At 42.7% G+C, this 20,239-nt stretch overlaps 2 protein-coding genes across 3 annotated transcripts in view; one reads left to right on the top strand and one right to left on the bottom strand.

Annotated features, from left to right (window-relative positions):
- Positions 1-20,239, top strand: part of LOC127037293 (uncharacterized) — a 120,639-nt gene that overhangs the window by 55,909 nt on the left and 44,491 nt on the right. The window lies entirely within an intron of this gene.
- On the bottom strand, positions 6,052-19,249 carry RNFT1 (ring finger protein, transmembrane 1). 2 transcript variants are annotated; one of them, XM_050928815.1, is made up of 10 exons: positions 19,070-19,249; positions 17,238-17,284; positions 16,115-16,545; positions 15,705-15,781; positions 14,883-14,983; positions 14,115-14,268; positions 12,834-12,992; positions 10,944-11,009; positions 9,909-10,010; positions 6,052-7,055 (listed from the first exon to the last, which is right to left on the bottom strand). In XM_050928815.1, exons 2-10 carry the CDS (start codon positions 17,282-17,284, stop codon positions 6,921-6,923), a joined length of 1,272 nt encoding a protein of 423 aa, XP_050784772.1. In that variant the 5' UTR covers positions 19,070-19,249; the 3' UTR covers positions 6,052-6,920. The 2 variants fall into 2 exon arrangements, with proteins under 2 accessions (XP_050784772.1, XP_050784773.1); XM_050928816.1 differs by lacking the exon at positions 17,238-17,284.

The following is a 20,239-nucleotide window of genomic DNA, read 5'->3' as shown; positions in this document are numbered from 1 at the left end:
GCCCTTTTAAACAGCCAAAAGCACACTCCACAGTCATTCGGCACCGGCTCAGCCTGTAGTTGAACCGGTCCTTGCTTCTCTCAAGCTTCCCTGTATACAGTTTCATGAGCCAAGGCATTAACGGGTAAGCGGGGTCTCCAAGGATCACAATGGGCATTTCGACGTCCCCTACTGTGATCTTCCGGTCTGGAAAAAAAGTCCTGGCCTGCATCTTCCTGAACAGGCCACTGTTCTGAAAGATGCGTGCATCATGCACCTTTCCAGGCCAGCCTGTGTTAATGTCAATGAAATGCCCACGGTGAGCCACAAGCGCCTGGAGAACCATAGAGAAATACCCCTTCCGATTAATGTACTCGGATGCTAGGTGGGGTGGTGCCAGAATAGGAATATGCGTCCCATCTATCACCCCTCCACAGTTAGGGAAACCCATTTGTGCAAAGCCATCCAGAATGTCCTGCACGTTCCCCAGAGTCACGCTTCTCAGCAGGATGCGATTAATGGCCCTGCAAACTTGCATCAAAACTACTCCAACGGTCGACTTTCCCACTCCAAACTGGTTCCTGACCGATCGGTAGCTGTCTGGAGTTGCCAGCTTCCAGATTGCAATAGCCACCCGCTTCTCCACTGGCAGGGCAGCTCTCAATCTCGTGTCCTTGTGCTGCAGGGTGGGGGTGAGCTCAGCACACAGTCCCATGAAAGTGGCTTTTCTCATCCGAAAGTTCTGCAGTCACTGATTGTCATCCCAGACTTCCATGACGATGTGATCCCACCACTCTGCTTGTTTACCGAGCCCAAAAGCGCGTTCCACGGTGCTGAGCATTTCCATGAATGCCACAAGCAATTTAGTGTCATACGCATCAGGCGACTCGATATCATCATTGGACTCCTCACTGTCACTTTGGAGCTGAAGGAACAGCTCAACTGCCAAACATGATGTGCTAGCAACACTCATCAGCAAAGTCCTCAGCAGCTCAGGCTCCACTTCCCACAGAAATCGCACTGCACAGAAACCGTTGGGAGACTCACAATGGCGCCAAACGTGGACAGAAAAACAGTGACTGCTGGGATGTGAGGCGATGCACCACGGGGCGTTGGGACAGGAAGTGGAATGACCCGCATCCTTCCGTCCCCTTCCCATAGCGCCAAAATGGGACGAGGTGCTCTGTGGGATAGCTGCCCATAATGCACCACTCCCAACAGCGCTGCAAATGTGGCCACACTGCAGCGCTGGTAGCTGTCACTGTGGCCACACTGCAGCGCTTTCCCTACACAGCTGTATGAAGACAGCTGTAACTCCCAGCGCTGTACAGCTGTAAGTGTAGCCATACCCTGAGTAGAGCTAACAAGTAAAACATTTGTCAAAGAAAGCAAACAAAAATACAGGGACTTGAGGTACTAAGTACAATTTTGCATGCCTTTCTCAGTAAAATTACTTCCTACTGAAAGCTACCTTTAAAAAAACGAACAAAGTGTTCCACTTAATTATCATGTAAGGAATTCCCAAACAATTGTTTGTATGTAGTGGGACCTCACTCTAATATCGCAGGCATAGCTAGCATGTAACTCAACTGCTCTTCCATCGATATTACCAAACATCCTTACCTAAAAGCCACACGCGAGTCAGAATAACAGTCCAGAAGTGTGCCTAGATATCTCATGTGCTGTTATAGTCTATCTTGGCAGATAGTAATTTGTCAGGACACTGTTTCAAATAAATATTGATGCTGGAACTTTAGGAGACATAGTCAGCTACTCTGCCCCAAACTTGACACACAGACTACAGCGGAGAAATATTACAGTCCTTAATGAACGTGTGTGTGTGTGAGAGAGAGAGAGAGAGAGAATTCAGTTTAAAATGAATTCAGTCACTTAGCACCAGTTCCTTGAGAGAGACAAATAACTCTAGATTAAGTTATTTTCCCACCCAATGTTCTAGAAAAAGTAATTATTTTTAGCTGGCCATTGCAGCTCAAACAAGTAATGAATTTGCCCTTAAATTACTCCATGATCTATGCCTTATCCACATATATTTCACTTCATCATAAAATAAAGCTTTGCTGCTGGGCTCTTGCTTGTTGATAGATTGACTCTCAGCTATAGTTAGCCCAAATTAAACATCTTTTACATGATTGCATACAGATCTTTTCAAGATACTACTTTCAGTAGAAAGAAAACTGGACCACTTTTAAAATAATCCCTCCCACACCTAACAATGGATCCACCCTGCCTTACCGTCTCGTCTATCCCCTTCCTACCAGGCATGGTCCAATATTACCTCGGACTGATAAGTGCTCCGCACGGTAGACAGGGGATACTCCATCCACTTCTGTGCCCTGCCACCCTTCCACCCCACTTCCCTGTCCCTCTTCAGGGACCCCTCTCATGAGCAACTCCTTATCCAGGAGGTGCAGTCACTCCAATCTTTAGGGGCAGTGGAGGAGGTTCCTCAGGAGCACAGGAGATTCTATTCCTGGTGTTTTCTAATACCGAAAGCCAAAGGTGGCCTCAGACACATCCTGGACCTGCGAGAACTCAAAAAGTTCATAAAGAAACAAGTTCTGCATGGGCTCTCTGGCTCCATCATTCCCTCATTGGATCCAGCAGACTGGTATGCTACCCTCGACTTAAAGAACGCATACTTTCATATCACAATTGCCCAACTCCACAGGAAGTACCGCAAGTGTGTGGTGAGCAATACCCACTACCAATTTACAGTCCTCCCAGGTGGTCTGTCAGCAGCACCTCCTGTCTTCACCAAGTGCATGGCAGTCATTTCTGCGCAGGCACCGGGTACAGGTGTATCCTTACCTCGACAACTGGCTGATCTAGAGCCACTCCAAGACCCAAGTGGAAACTCAGGTCAGACTCATCAGAACCACCTTTGACAGCCTAGGTGGTCTTCTAAACGAATCAAAATCCATTCTGTCCTCAGACCAGAGGATAGAATTTATAGGGGCAATATTGGACTTGACCCAGGCTAGGGCACACCTACCGTAAGTGAGGTTTCAGGCCCTGACCAATATCATCCAAGGCCTCAGACAGTTTTACACCACCACAGCAAGAAATTGCCTGAGGCTTCTTAGACACATGACTGCCTGTACACATGTGGTGCAGCATGCCAGACTCAGGATTTGACCTCTTCAGTCTTGGCTTGTGTCAGTGTACTGGCCAGCCAGGGACAGTATAGACAGGATAGTGACCCTGTCTCACCTAATACTCGACTCCCTCCTGTGGTGGCTCAACCCTCAGGAGGTATGTTCAGGCATCTCCTTCTCCAGTCCTCACCTGTCTCTGACGCTAGTGATGGATGCATCAGGTTTGGGTTGGGAAGCACATCTGGAAGACCTCAGGACTCAAGACCTCTGGTCTCAGGTGGATCTGGCTCTCTGTATCAAAGTCAGAGAGCTGAGAGAGGTGCGCCTGGCGTGCTAGACCTTCCAAGCACACTTAACGGGACAATGTGTATTAGTCATGATGGACAACACCATGGCAAAGTTCTATATCAACAACTGGGGGGTGCACACTCCTCTCCCCTGTGCCAGGAAGCTCTCATCCTGTGGGACTTGTGTAGAACATTCAGTACACCTGCATGCATCGTACTTCCCTGAGGTACGGAATGAGCTGGTGAACCACCGCAGCAGGTCATTTCGTGGCCAGGAGTGGCCCCTTTGTCTGGACATTGTGATTTTGATCTTCCAGATAGACCTATTCACCACACAGTGCAACAGGGAGTGTCAGCAGTTCTGCTCCTTCCAAAATCACAACCTGGGCTCCAGTGCTGATGCATTCCTCCTCCTATGGGGAGGTTCTCTCTTACACACCTTTCCACCCATACCACTGGTTCACAAGGTGCTCCTCAAGATCTGAAGGGAATGAGCTCAGGTATATTGATAGCTCCATCATGGCCCCAACAGCACTGGTACATATCTCTCCTAGACATGTCCATAGAAGCCCTCCTCACCCTCCCACTCTGCCTGGACTTTGTATCACAAGATCACGGCCGTCTTTGGTTGCTTCACCTCATGGCGTGGAAGCCCCATGGTTGAAACTGATGGAGCTTTCCTGTTCAGGCCAGGTTAGAAAAGTCCTCCTTGGCAGCATAAAACCCTCTACGAAAGCCACATACCTTGCCAAGTGGAAGAGATTTTCAGTCTGGTCAGCGCAGCACCATTTCACCCCCGATGCTAGCCTCAGTGCCACTTATTCTGGACTACCTCCTACATCTGAAGCAGCAGGGACTTTCGTTATCGTCAATAAGGCTGCACTTAGCTGCCATCTCAGCTTTCCACCCGGGCGAGGAGGGCCGTTCTGTGTTTGCTAACCCGATGGTCAGCCGGTTCCTAAAAGGGCTCGACAGGCTATACTCTAATGTCCATCAACCTGTCCCTGCCTGGGACCTCAACCTGGTCCTCCCTAGGCTCATGGGACCTGCATTTGAACAGTTAGCAACTTGCTTCCTGCTCTACCACTCTTACAAGGTAGCATTCCTGGTAGCGATAACCTTGGCCAGGAGGGTGTTTGAGCCCAGGGCCCTGACATCAGAGCCCCCTTATACCGTGTTCTGTAAGGACAAGGTTCAGCTCAGGCCTCATCCTGCTTTCCTCCCGAAGGTCGTGTTGCAGTTCCACATCAACCAGGGCATCTTTCTCCTAGTATTCTACCCTAAACTGCATTCTAGCAGCAGGGAGCAGACTCCACTCATTAGATGTTCGCAGGGCGCTAGCTTTCTACATCGAAAGAATAAAGCCATTGAGAAAATCAGTCCAGCTGTTCATGGCGGTGGCAAGACAGAATGAAGGGCCTACCCATGTCCTCACAACGCATCTCATCATGGATCATGTCCTGCATATGCGAGTGCTACAGTCTGGCAGGGGTTCTCGCACCCTCGATCACTGCACACTCCACCAGGGTGCAGGCCTCGTCAACAGCATTCCTGGCTCAGATCCCTACTCAGGAAATCTACAGGGCGGTGACGTGGTCCTCTGTCCACACTTTTACCATGTATTATGCGATTACGCAACAGGCCAGAGACGACGCGGCCTTCGGATGAGCAGTGCTCCAGTCAGTGGACGACTCTGACTCCACCTCCTGAATTTGGGCTTGAGTCACCTGATTAGAATTGACATGAACAAGTCCTCGAAGAAAAAGTGGTTACCTTCTCATAAACTCTTGTTCTTTGAGATGTGTTGTTCATGTCCATTCCAATCCCCACCCTCCTACCCTTATGTTGGAGTAGCTGGCAAGAAGGATCTGAGGGGATGCAGGGTCGGCAGATGAAGGCGTGACTCCAGGGGGCACCCAGGCCGACCCTACGGTTGCTGCTAGGGGAAAAATCTTCTGGCTACTGCGCACATGTGCACACACACCTGATTGGAATGGACACAAACAACACATCTCGAAGAACTACAGTCTGAGAAGGTGAGTAACCATTTTTTCCATGCAGCGGCTCCTGCTTCGGCCGAGCAAATACTGCAGAATAAGGCGTGAGGAGTTTGCAATGCTCATAAGAGTGTACAGCTGAGCAGGGTCCATGCTTGCCGTGCTATGGTGTCTGCACGTGTAACCCAGGCTTAGGAAAAAAGGCACGAAAAAGGCTTGGTTTGTTTGCTGTTGATTTCAGGGAGGGAGGAAAGTGCATCAGGAGAGGCTAATGCCAATTTCCCATAACCACCTGTGCAAATGTTTTGGTCCCATGAGGCATTGCAAGCCCAACCCAATGTTCCAGTTGGCTCCATGCACTGTGGGATAGCTACCCAGAGTGCAGCACTCTGTGAGTCAATGCAAGCCCTGCTAGTGGGCACATGCAGAATCGACTTGCTTAAATCGGAGGCTCAATGTTGATTTAAATAAAATCAACTTAATTCTGTAGTGTAGACATACCCTAAGATAGGAGCACATCCTCTTGCAAACAAAGAAACCAAGCACTTCTCAAATTGGCAATTTCTTTAAGTGTTCAGTTGAGATCTTTCATGTGTTGCACATATTTAAAAGTTGCTGTTATCGATGGAACAGTAACAAATCCTGTATGCTTACAGAACATGCACCAGCCAAAAGAATTCAAACTGCATTTATTCTCTACGTTCTATGCACACTACACATTTTGTATATATAATATAAAATAGATTCTCCCCTTTAAGAAAATTTGGTTACCCAATATTTGACAAAAATATAGTATTAAAGATTTGTTTTGAAAATACAAACTTTATAAAGTAAAAAACTTCCAGCAGTGGCTGGGTAATTTATATGATAAGCATAAGATGGAGAAAGATTCCTATAAATCTGCAGTGGACCTACGTGGGGGAAATTCTTATGATTTTCCTCAAATGTAATGAAAAATAGTTAATGACATAGGTCTAACACGTGAGAAAAGAGGGCTCATTTCTCTGAACTATCAGGTTCAGCATTAAAGGGCCTACTCTTTGAGTGTGATGAGTAGCTCTGCAACTCCCACTCAAGTCCATAGGAGTTGTCGGTGCTCAGCGTCCCAAGATCATAGCCCGCATCTCTAGCTGCTGTGTGTGGTAAAGTCATACAAGAATAAATGCAATGTACTATAATTCGGAACACTGCAAACTATGTAGATGTTAATTTAAAACAATGAGGGAAGCAGTTACTATAACTAACTGTGCAGCATTTTCAAATATTTGACCATTTCTCTGAAGTATTATGAAAAAAATCAAAATGTTGGATTTTGAACATTAATTCTAAAATTTAAGACTTTTTTAATCTATGAAAAGGCAGTTTTCAATTTATGCTATGTTTTAATAAACTCAAATTTTAGAACATTTGATAGAAGTACTTGAGGGTCTTAAATAGGCCTTTGCTAATCTTAAACACAGTCCCTTTACCATCCACATTAAACTGCAAAACATTAATTCAAATGAATGTACACTGTAAAAAAAGTAAAAGTATGACATGTTTTAATAAATCTGTAGGTGCATAGAAGTGGCTCCATCCTTCCATTTGTTAACATGGTCTGAAATAACAGTTCTGCAGAGTGGACATGTTTTCTCTCTATTGAACCATAAAGAGATGCATTCTTCACAAAATATGTGCTGTAATGAAAAGAATGACAAGTACTTGACATTTTTTAGTGGCAAGAGCACAAAAGATCTAATATTTATTACAAACTGTTTTTCAAATCCATTTAGAATATTAAAAATCTAGTTACTCTTCTAATAATTAATGGTTCTGCTAAACTATTCTACTTATATAATTGCATATAAAACCAAGCTAAAAATATTAAAATTGCAGACTCAAGCATTCAGATCTTAGGAAATGCCAGAAGTAAGGTTACCTGTGCAATGCTGATTCAGCCCCTCAATGCGTAAGTATTATGATAATATTTAATCACATGATCATATCCTATTTTTTCAGAGGACCCTTGTCTCATGCAGTGCATGGAATAGATGGGTGATCACTTAATGAGCAGCCATTCAATATTTTGTTTTCTTGTTTGATTAGTGGCCCTATGCCTTATTTCCTGCGCACTATTTGGACTTTGCTCTGAAAACAATTATTAATTTTCTTATGGGCTTTTCTACATCACAGAGGTATTAAGGTATGAGGTATCCACTAATTTGGGGTGACCAATTTGAGACAAGCAAGACCTGATTTTTAAGAGTCCTTCGCATTATACAGCACTTAGTATGTTCAAAGCAAAGCTCTGTGGCAAAGACAGGGACAAAATCAAATTCTTAAGGGCAGAATTTAACTGTTTTACCCATGAGCCCATTGTTTCTATTCCTGCAATCCCCTGTTGCAATCGCTATGCACCTTCCAACTTCTGCAACAAGTGATGCAGAATCCTACAGATACATTTTGTTTTGTTTTTTAAACTACATAACCCTAATTCATCCCCAGAACAGGTGCATCCTGTGCACTCAATGAGGCAAGAGGTTCTGTGGGAAAAAAATAGTATGTGATCTCATAATTAAACAATACCACAGTGCTTACACACAAGGGGGGAGGGGGAGAGTCACATCAAGGTTGCACAGATTTTGTGGCATTTCCGAGCAGTGAACCTTTGACTTTGTAACATTAATAGTGTGCTTTTAACATAGAATTTTCCTGGTGTGTTACTTAAAAAAGCAATCTGGAAAAAAAAACAAACCACCCAAATTTCCTCATGTAGCAATGGTGACTCCTGGGTTCCATTCCTGGCTTTGGAGGAGTGTGTCCCTTAGTGGGCACAAATTTTGGCCCATTTCCCCACCAAGTGTGGCCCCTTCTGACCTATCTGCTCCTCTTGGTCCCTGCGTCTGTTTATTCCTCACTACTGGCTCCTCACCCAGTTCTGTGCTTGCAGTCCTAGACTCCTCTTCTCAGGCTTTTCACCCTAGTCCCACTCTCCTTCCCCAGCCATTCCCAGCTCCTCCTTATCCTAGTTCCTAATCTAATCTGTGTCTCCCTGCATACACATTACTCATCCCCACTACCTCCCAGTCCCGCTCTTAGTGTCCCTCCACTCCTTGGCCCAGTCTCTTGGCTCAAACAGTCCCAGTTCTGACTCTCATACTCTAGATCCTCAGATTTGTCTCTCCCTCTCCTCTTTCTCCTGGTCCCACTGATCCAGTTCCAGTCTCCCCCGTGCTAACCTCCAGTCGCAATCTATCCTCCCCTGACACCGTTCTCCTCTCTTCACCACCCCTATGCTCCTTGTGCCAATCTACTCCCCTTGCAGGTCAAGCTCTTATCCCCCCCTTGCATTCAAACTAGGTGGTTTCATTCTCCATGCTGCCTGGACCGAGAAGTGGGGGGGGGGGTGTCACTGAGAGCACAGGAAAGACAGGCTCCCTGCACTCAGTTCTGGTGCCCAGACACAGCCCTGGCTACAGCAGCCCCGAGTTGCAATTTCAGGAAAAAGTCCTCCTGTGCCCTGGGCAGATTTTCACAGGGAGCGCAACATGTTCATCCTTGTCACAAAGGCAACCCCTTGACGCGTTTAGAGTTTCTGCTCCAAAGCACAAGGAGCTAGACAGCCGCTAAAAGAAAAATTCACTGGAATTTTTTTTTAACAAATATATTTTTTCCTAGCCTCATTTTCAGAAGTGACTGGACTATTTTGGCTGAAATTTTCAAAAACAAACAAAAATCAGTCTGAAGCAGACACCCAACATGAACCATTTGGGATGAAATTTTCCAAGTTTTTCAAGATAAAAGCAAATGAAAACAGGGTCATATAATGGGAAATGTTGGGCAACCTTAACCATAGAGAGTGCTACCAACCCTACCTGTAACAACAGCAACTACTATATTTATTTAAAAAACAAACAAAAAACCACTGCAAAGCATCAGCAGTATAGCACAGTCAAGTGAGAACAAGCTGATAGCTTTTTCTACCCCAAAGCTGTCTTCAAAAATAGGCTCTTCAAATCTCCTAAGAAACATAGGAATTGCCATATTAAATCAGACTCATGGTCCATCTAGTCCAGTATGTTGTCTCTGATTGCAGTCAGCACTAGATGCTTTAGGGGAAGGTGCAAAAAAGCCACCTAATTCATAGTAGTTAGATATTTCTTTAGTCTTTGAAGCATGCAATTTAAACTCTTCCAAAATTTGTTAGCATCAACGCTGTATATTCTTTTATCCATCTAAGTGTCCAATCCCTTGTTGAATACTTGCTAGTATTAAACAACTGGTCCCATACAATATAGTACTAACAGCTGCTGTCTTTAGCATATAATATTTCAAACATTTAAAATAAAAGTTACAGGCAAATACACGCAAGCTAGCAAGACTTACAGTACTCTTCCAGCAAAAGGGAGTTTCCCATTCACAAGCATCTACAACTTTTTCCATAAAGCTGTTGCTATTATCCAACTGACACTGTCACCATCAGCTTGATTCACAAAGTTTCAGAACCAGAGCCTCCCACACTGTGATTCTCCAATTCAAAAATCTCTTACCTGGCAGATGAGAAGAATAGGCTTTTGAAATTCAGCTTGGCATATTGAACAAATATCATCTGCTTCAGAACACTGTCTCTTGCTAGCTGTCACTCCATAGTGCTGTTAAAAAAGAGATTTTGCAGCACATGTTAAGATCCAGAAAAAGATAAGGAAGACTGAAAGGATGTGGTTAGAGGGGAAACAATTAAATCCCTGGGGCAACAGGATGTTAAGTGTTTCAATCCTTAGGATGCTACATTGACACATACATGCTCCAGGGCAAGGTGGTATTTGGGTATAATCTACTGAGCACACTATGTGGGGACTTCAAAAGTAATTTGCTACAATAGTGGCCTTTCTGCAGCAAAGTTCTGTCACGGGCTGTTACACATTGACCAGTATGAAAACACATCACTTACTGTTAAGAGAGTATTGCTTACACAGACAGCGTAAGATATTTTAGTATTCATCTAATTAAATGTCAAAAATACTCCTATATATTCTGGTACATGCACAGCAGGCTCTAGATTAAATTACAATACATTTTATCAACCACCCACTATTCTAGAAAAATAATCCTTTTTTTATTTTGAATGGAATATCTGTTTATTCTTCATTTATTTTGCCAAAATCTGGGTCTTACTCTTGTATATTTCAGTTAGTTGCCAATGGGTAAAGGTTTGCTACTTTGTTGCAGATGTGAGTCAAACAAATATTTTGCCCATCTTTAAAATATATTCTTTATATCATACTTTATTTACATGGTATTCAAATAGTTGACCTCAAGATGCTGCTTACACAATAAAAAACTGTTCACTTTTTTAAAGTGACTTCAGGTCGGCCCATGATCGTGAAGCTGAGAAATTAAATTTTACAGTGCAAGAAACTGTAAGAAGGGAACAAACAGTGGGATTACTTTGAAAGTTGAACTCCATGTAACTAAAGGAACATAATGTGATCAACTAGTACACAGGAAAAAGCTATCTTCAAGAAGAATCATTTTTGTAGAAGCCACATTTGTCATTTTGTTGTTACAGAGAATCCAATACTCACTGGTCGTGTACAAAATATCTGCAAAACCTGTCTAAAGTTTCTCAGATGTCCAAAAAGGCTCAAAAGCTGAAATTGAGAAAAGAAAAACAAAATTATGCTTAATAATTATTTCCAAGAACTAGATTTTCAAACTTTGTGCAGATTTTGAAGTCAAGAGCCTCAGTGCTAAAATTCTGTGCAATGCTTTGCACGCTTGGCCTTCAGCGTTTTACTTCTAGTCTGGCAATGAAACAATTGTAGGTGGGACTAGGTAGCTCTCCTTATTACTGAGTTGCCCAACACTTCCCCTTTTTAAAACCATGCTTCCGGTTGCTTATAAACTTTGCCAAATTTTAACTGTTAAGTCTGAAATTTTCCATGCCGGGTGTCTGCCTCAGGCTGAATGCTTGTGCAAAATTTCAGCCAAAATGGTTGCGCTGTTCCAAAAATGAGATTAGGGTAAAATATATTGTTTTGCCCATGTTACAAAAATTCTGATAACCTTTTCTTTCAGATGCTCTCACACCCCCATGTTTTGGAGCTAATATCTCAGAAGAGTCTGTCCTCACTGGAAAAAAATAGTAAGCGATTATGTTATTAGACTGTACCATAGTGCATACACACAAGGGGGCCAAATTAAGGTGGCACAGGCAACTTTATATCTAGCATTACCTAACTTGTGAGTACTTAACTTTGCAATCAATTTTTTTTAACATAATGATCTTTTAATTTTGCATGTGTATAGTAGACAATAGAACACAGCTGCTGTGTTATATATAAATTGTACCAAACCAAGATAGTTGTGGATATGCCTCGGATAAGCACAGAGTGGGATAGTGTCAAAGGGACAAAAGGGAGTTAGGTACCCGACTACACTGAAAGTCAATGGGAGTTGATACCCAACTTCCCTTTGTGATGGGGAGGTTTTAAGCCATGTTGAGGAGAAACATATTAAGCTGACAAGTTAAAACAGTGGAATGGAAGCCCAAAGCAACAATTTTACATAATGCAAGATTTTCCAAAAGGAGATGGTTTGGTTAACTGGAATTCTGCCTGTCTCCCTTGGCAATTTGTTTACATACTACCTACAAGAAGTCTACAGTAACAGTTAAGACTTATTTGGTGCATTACTTCGCATTCTGTCCACAAGTTCTTAATATTTTTTTTTCCACTCTAGTTCAAGTTTGGTCTTACTTTGGAAGTCACTTATGAGTTTGACAAAAGCAACCTAAATTTGATGTAACCATTTTATTTAGAAATGTATATTGGCAGTATAAAGGCACATAGGCATTCTACAGCAAAATTACAAAAAACCAAACAGAATAACAGAAGTCTCTAATTAACCCAAAAAAACCCAAAAACCCACCAACCTGATTCCCTATTATTAAGAAGGCCACTCAAATGCACAATCGTGCCATGAAGTTTGCCAAACTCGGGCTCTGGCAGATCTCCCAGATGCAGCAGGTAACAGAGGGTCAGGCCCGCCACCCCGAGAATGCACTACTGATTGCTGTGTTAAAGGGAGAGTTCAAGTTCTGAATTTCAAACAGTGATAGCAACCCAATGGATCTTAGCTTGAAGGACACAAAACATATGTAGCCATCCTGGCATTAACAACTAGTTCAGACAGAACTCCTACTCTCACACTCAGCTGTGGCAAGCAATTTTTGGACTGTGTAAAACATCATTAGTTTTCTAATCATCCTTCAAAGGGAGGGTGAACAGATTTAGTGCCTGACCTAGCAAATTTTTATATTGATTTTGGAAGGCTGTATTAAACCAGCAAGTCAGCTCAAACTCTGGGGAATATTTCAGAAAAAATTCATTTGTATGTCTACATCTCTTCTATGGTAATTACTGCAGTATCATCTTAATACATTAAAATAGAGAGGAAGGATAATGTTTACATACTTTTAGGATGAAATAGAACAGACCCAGCAATACTCCAAGACTCCACCCCAGTACATTGTCCAGCTCCCTATAGCCAATAAGATAACGAAACCAAATTGGTATGGGGACAAATGTACGGTAATACTGGCAGAATTCTTCTAACAGCATATACCAGTAGCCCTAGGAACATCAAGAGGAATATGTAAAAATACATTTAAAACACAGATAATTTAAAGTTAAAGCATCTTTCTATACATGTACTCTCTTTTTAATATTTATCCCTCATTATATCTTAACTAGTGTCTCAACAGATCTGAAATACTGTTTGGAAACTTGAGTCATTAAAATCCCATACATGTATGAGTTACAAAAGTGCATGGTGTTACATTAAACTCCTTAAAAATGGGGCCAACATCATGATTTTTAAAAAGATGTTTTATCATGGGTTACACACTTCACCAACTTTAGGTGTCAAGACAAACAACAAAACCGACGATCTTTGGCAAGTCGCTAGTTGACATTTGTCAACTATCATAAAACAACTGTACAACTAGCAGGCTCTGCTCAAGAGAAGGCCAGAAAAACCAAGGTACATAAGATCACAATAGGGGTGCCTTTGCCAAGTGCCTATCTACTTACCAGTGTTATCAGTCTTGCTTTCATAAGCATTAAAAAAGGGAAAAAGTTACAGGAAAAATCCAAACAAAGATCAATTTTCTGTTAAAAATTGTCTGCATATATAATGCTGAGAAAAATGAAGGGTAAGAAAAGGCCTTTCGTTTTACAACCACATGTTAATCAGAACTCCATTTACCTCCCCCACAAGTTACTCTGTATTCTTTAAAAGCTCCCTCCCTTTTAAAACAGTTTTGCAATCAATTTATAAGCACCTAGAGGACAATACAATAAGGAATAACCATCATGAATCTGTCAAGAACAAATCATGCCAAACCAACCTAATCTCTTTCTTTAAAAGAGTTACTGGGCCTGGTGGTTAGGTGACAGCAGTAGGTGGGACATAACTTGATTTTAGTAAGGCTTTTGATGCAGTCTCACATGACATTCTCATAACCAAACTAGGGAAATGCGGTCTAGATTAAATTACTATAAAACTGGTGCACAAGTAGCTGAAAGACCATACTCAAAAAAATAGTTGACAATGGTTTTTCCCTTCCCCTGCATCAACAGATAACGCGCAGAGCTTTAAATAAGAAAAATGTTCCTCCAGGTGGAATTCATGACTGAGTCATTGTACTGTAAAAGGAACTTCATGCTGAAGCTAAGTATAGATTATTTTCTTACCTTGGATTTAAAAGACATCATAAAAGAAGGCACCAAGAGAATAAAGCATTTGAAGCCCATGAAGAGGAATTTCAGAATAAAGTCTGTGATTCCGACGATCCAAAGTACTTCCCAGAAGTTCATAAAATCCACAGTAGGTTTTAAAAAGATTAAACTACAAAAAGAAATATCTAAAATTACAAGGGTACACTCTCCAGAGGTATACACCATGAATGGATATTACTGTACGGTTTCATTTAAAATGGTACTTTTTTTTTTTTTAAAAGCATGTTTAGACAGTGTAATGTATTCCTCTAGAAGGAGTGGGAAAGAGATCTTTTCTCATCCATGAAGAGCTCCCCATTTTGAATCCATTTTACATCTGCATTGTAACCTTCATTCTGCCACACAGGTACTTGCTCCCTTTCCCATTCTGCCAATGTTGCCCCTTAGTTAGCAGGGTTGTTGTAAACTAGTGAGAGAAGAAACTTAGACACCATGCCCTGCTAGAAACTCATGTCACTGTATCCCCAGTACTCCCACACCAAGGGGTAACAGGGCTGAGAATCAAACCCAAGCTGTGCCACTGAACCCAGACATAGGGCCTAATCTTGCAGACCCTTCTTCCCATGAGTGTTTTGCAGTAAGGCTTTGCGGGACTGTTAAGAGAAGCCAACTTCTTGATTCTCTTAAAAAAAAAAAAATGCCAGGAGCAAAGATGAGGTTTTCACAAGAAATGACATTTCATTTAAAAAGTGACTAATATAACATAGATGTTCTGCTAATTACCTGTAATAAAGTGACTGAGAGTGAAAGGTATAATACAAGAGGAGAGATGACCCGGTTAGGAATATCAGTACCCAAGCACATTGAAACTTGGAGCACCTTTCCTGTAAGATACACATTAAAAATGTAATAGTTGTCTGTTACTTTGATTTTTTTTTAAGTCTCAAGTTAATTTACTTCACACGCAATAAAACTAGAACTGCAGTATTTGAACACAGTCACTAGTACAAGATGCTGCTATGTTACTTTAGACCAGGAAGAAGAAGTGCAAGGGCAGATCATTGTGCTCACACAGATCTCCATGCACTTTAATGGGGTGAACACCCAAGCAGTAACACTTCTTCAGGAAATGTTTTTGTTTTTTGTTAAATGTTTTTTATATGTCTAATGTTTATATATATACTCAACTGCTTTTCTAAGTAACAAAATTCTCAATAACCCCTGTGCCCTCATAACAGATAAGACTACCATTTCATATGCAGAGTAACAGTTTTTAAAATACAGCTAAGAATTTGTCTCTCATAACGGCAGAAGCATTGTCAGGCATTTTCATACGGAAAGTCAGAAAAAGAGATTGTACCAATATTTTATTTTAAATTTGCAAAGTATGCTTCTCTGACAAGTGCTAAGCTAGGCTTAGAAGTGTGTAAATTTTATTGATAGCTAAAACATTTACATCTCAAAAATCCTATAATATTTATCTGTTTTGTTTACTAAATTAATATAAGATCATTTCACATTTCTCTCAAAAACTGATGCATGGAAAGTCTTGAGTAATAGTTAACGTAAAAACACTTCAACTTCATTGCAACAGGCAATACTTACTCTTAGAAAAACCTGATTTACAATGCTTTTGTTTGCATACATAAAAGTTGTTAGCAGCCCAATTCCAAGAGAAATGCCTATTAGGAAAAATGGGTCAGTTATATGGAGGAAAATAAGAAACTGGATTAAAATAAAAAAGTGCACTTCTAGCAAGTACTTGCAATAACATAATACAATTTTAACAGCTCAGGCAATCAAGCTAAAATAATTAAGCTACATTGTATATGCTAACAGAAGAAAAACAGATAAGTAATTGAAATCTTTTTTAGGAAATTTATCCTTCCAGTGAAGAAATCAAATTAAAATAAAGCTAAAAGTAAATCAAATTATACTTCAGGCACGCTCATAAGCAGGATTGAATGCAGGAAAAAAGGGCTGGTTCCCTCATACCATACTGTGTTATACTCTACCGATTATATGCTGCATGGTCAGTTTGATACACAGAATCAAGATGTATGGAAGACTTTGGTGCAGCCACTGGAAGAGATATCTGAGCTCAGAGATGGAGCTTCCACTCTGTTCCTCTGAATCTAAGGTGGAATCTTCGGGCCCCCTCGCTTCACTGTGGGAGTGGCCATGTGAACGGCCCTGGGAACCTGACCGTATGTGCCTGAAACTGTGGTTTTCCCCAGCTTCTCCCAAGGCAGAGCTTAGCTGGATGTGAACATCTCCACTACGGTGGCAAGAGCCTTCTCGTGGCAGCCCTGCTATATGGGCACTCTGAGAGGACGAGGGAACATCACCACTTCCTGGGGCACTGTGGAGATGACTGCAATTTGATTGCATGGCGTTGAATTGATCTCTCCCTGGTCCAGATTCTTTTGTCTCACTGCTATGTCTCCTAAAGGGGAGGAAAAAGCCATGTTTAAAGGAGCAGTGTTCCGTTTAGTTAGGAAAATAGAAATGTCTCTCTGAAATGCACAGCCTTTTGGCCATCCTGATGATCATTCAGTGATGTATACTGTAACCCTCAATGGGCTGCCAAACATACAGTCTGGAACAGCCAAAGCTACACTGAAAATTAGAGAGCACCCAGCTGAATAGCAGGAGACAGGCACTAGCTTGTGCAGCAGAAATTTTAACATGATATACAAGTTTACAGAAAAAGGCTGGGAACCATCATGAGATTATAGAAGGAAATAATGGAGGTGGGGGATGGGAACTGCACAATTAAGCATCCATAAAATGGCATATATTTAGACACAGACAAGTCTAATGAAAATTCAGTGAGTACTGAGAACTGAGTGCCATTATGGGATTACCAGACGAGATTATCCTGTCTGGGGAAGTGAGTGGAACCAGGTTAATCCACTTTTTAAAAGGCACTGGGAAGACCTTGCACCCTATGGGGCCTTTGCATAGGCAATATAATCCTGGGAGGGAGAAGAAAGCAGGAAATAAAAAGCTAATATGTGGGACTGGGTTAGGGTTGGTAGAGAATCTAGCTCCAAAGGAAATTGCAGACAGTAAAGAGTGGTCTAATGGTTAGAGCAAGAGATCTGGGTTTTATTCCCAGTTCTGTCATTTACTCACTGTGTCCCTTGGCAATTCATTTCACTTCTGTGCCTCAGTTTCCCCATCTGTCAAATGGGTATAATAGTTCTTATATATGTCCCAAGAATGGTGTATTGTTTCATTAGATATTCTTTGGAAAGTGTTTTGAGATTACTGGATTAAGATAGCACAGAATTCAAAGCATTTTTACAGTATTTATCTGGTAGCAAACACTACCGTTGTGGTTTAGTTGGGATTTTCATTATAAACCCTTTTCAGTTGCTCACCATTTTCTCAAAAACGTTTCTTTTGTTGGACATGTAGGGAAGTTTGAGTAAAATCTATAGACCTATTTTTCAGTTATGCAAGCATGAAAAACGTACAATCTGAATTGCAAGAAAACCTCAATATGCTATTTGTGCACATATCTACATTAGCAAAGACTTAACATTTGAAACAAAACTAGACTCTGCTAATTTGTAAAAAAAAATTGGGTTATTAGCATTTAAGAAAAACTGCATGCACAGTAAAACTTCTAACATTCAGAGCTATTATGGATACATTATCTGTTGTCCTACGATCATATTGTAGGCCTCAGTCTTGCAAAAACTCATGTACTGTCCTTAGTGTGTGTGTGAGTAATCCAATGAGCTGAAGTCAACAAGACCACTGAGTGTATGAAAAAAGTTTCTCATGTGTGGGTTTGCAGGATCAGGCCTTTAATATTTATGTTGCTAAAACAGATCAATGTAATTAGCATTCTTGATTTGGTGGTTTCTGACCTGCTCCTGCAAAAACTACCAGGACAAAGTAGTTCCTATATTGTCATTAATTCAATTGTTTTAATAGAGCACTACGTTTAGTAGTAAGGCTTTGCAGAATCAGCCCATGGCAGTTTACCTGTTTAGATAACTTTAAAAATAACTGCATTTATTATTAAATCATACTATAAAACACACAGAATGCATAATATGGCTGAGTTAATGTTACTATGAGAATTCTTTTCACTTTCTAATTTAAGTATTTAATAGGCACCCTAATGTTACATATATATATTAGCAAACATTTTGTATTTTAATTAATAGGTCTTAAATCTACTCTCTGAACACTGACCAAAACATATTTTTTAAAAATTCCCTTTAATTTTACTTTTTCAATATGTCGGATCCTCCTACCCAGGCCGGAGTTTATGGGATGCTCCTAGGTTTATCAGAAATGGTGTCCTGCAAACAGGTTCTGAAGTCACCTGTCTAGCCCGCAAAACATCTGTCACAGTGTGGTGATGACCCAACACAGCATGCTGACCTGACACACTCACATCAGAATGTCACCCTGCTGCTCTGGGATGGCACCACGGCTGAGTTCTTCCCCAGGCAAAGACACTGATGCCAGGTAAATATTGTCCTGAACAAAAGAGCACCCAGAGGAGCACCAATCCCCGCTTCCCCTTCCCAGCAGGGACGGAGAGGGGGTGACCTACACACCCTCCTGTGCCAAACTAGGTGAATGTGGGTGGGCAGCACCAGTCAGTGAGAGGTAAATGCCCCCTTTCATCTCCCCCCAGGGATGGGAGAGGGGCAGACAGTAAGGGGCTAACTCCCCTTCCGCCTTCCTCCCCTAGCAAGGGGGAGAGAGGGCAGGCAGGGAGGAGGCAAATGCCCCCCCTTCCATTTGCACGGAGGGTGGGGGACAAATCCCCCCCATTGAACTGTGAGAGGCAACACCCTCCCCTTTCCACTTCCCCCCGGCACTAGACAGCGAGGGCCCAATCCCGTTTACACGGCCCGAGGACAGAAACAGGGCCGATCCGCAGCAGCCCAGGTAAGGGGCGGAGCCAGAGGGGCAAATACCGCCCGGCCCCGCAGCCTTACCTCTCATAACGCGGCCGGGGCTCCGTGCCCAGCCCTGCTGCCCGGGCCGCGGCCTCCCAGCGCCTCCATCGCTGACGCTGGGCTAAATTGGGGGCGGGGGAAGAAGCAGCAGCAACTACCGGCGGTGGGAAGAGGAGGAGCTGGAGGAAGGCCCGGAGCGGGTTGTCGCCATGGCAACAAGACTCAGGCGCTGCATGGAGCGAGGGGCTGGGGAGGAGTTGGGAGGTGAGCCCTTGGAGAGCCGTGAGGGGCCGGGGTGGGCGGGAAGGAGAGGAGCTGGCGCCAGAGCGGTGGGGCTCAGGGCTGAGGAGGGGTTGCGAAGAGCGGGCCGAGGGGAGGGCTGGAGGAAGGGGCTGTCTGCAGCTGCTAGTGAGTTGAAGGTGCGCGGGTGGATTTTGGTGAAGCTGGTGGGTGGCCGTGGCCGTGGCCGGCCAGGGATGAGGGGGCAGATGGTAGGAGCCAAGCTGGGGAGTTATGACTCAGATTCCCCGGCTGTTGGGAGTGAGGGCTGGGCTAAGAACGCAGCCGAGAAGCAGGAGTCGTGATTTCTCATCCAGGCTCTGCCAGGGCCTGAATTTGGGCATCACTTAACCCCTATGTGCTTCAGTTTTCTCTGTAAAATGTGGCAATACCTACGGAGGGGGAAATTAATGTTTGTCCGGTGCTTTGAATCAGAGCACTGTATGCGCAAAGGATTATGATTTTGTATTATTATTCATAGGGTTAAACTCTCATTTGAAGTTCTGTAAAGGTTTGAATATGTACTGGGGTTTGTACTGTGGTGATGGGGTTCAGATATTTGTGATTTGGATCTTTGAAGGATGGTTCAGTGGTTAGGGTGCTAGCCTGGGACTCAGCAGATCTGGAGTCAACTGCCAGCTCTGCCACAGACTTACTGTATGATCTTGGGCAAGTCACTTAGTGCTTGTGTACACAGGGAGTTACTCTGGAATAGCTATTCCTGATTAACTTCATGTGTGGATGTTCTTATTTCAGAATAAAAGCGTCTGCACATGGAGTTAATCAGGAATTTGCTTTAAATTCACATTACAGATTTATTTTCATGTGTAGACTAACTCTTAGTCTGTCTTTCTGTGCCTCATTTCCCTATCTGTAAATTGAGTGGTGATGATAATACTTCCCTGTCTCACAGGGGTGTTGTGAGGATAA

This window comes from Gopherus flavomarginatus, chromosome 19 (genome assembly GCF_025201925.1).
Source record: "Gopherus flavomarginatus isolate rGopFla2 chromosome 19, rGopFla2.mat.asm, whole genome shotgun sequence".
Lineage (NCBI taxonomy): Eukaryota > Metazoa > Chordata > Testudines > Testudinidae > Gopherus > Gopherus flavomarginatus.
Note: the sequence above shows the minus strand (reverse complement) of the source record. Positions and strands in the feature narration are given on the sequence as shown.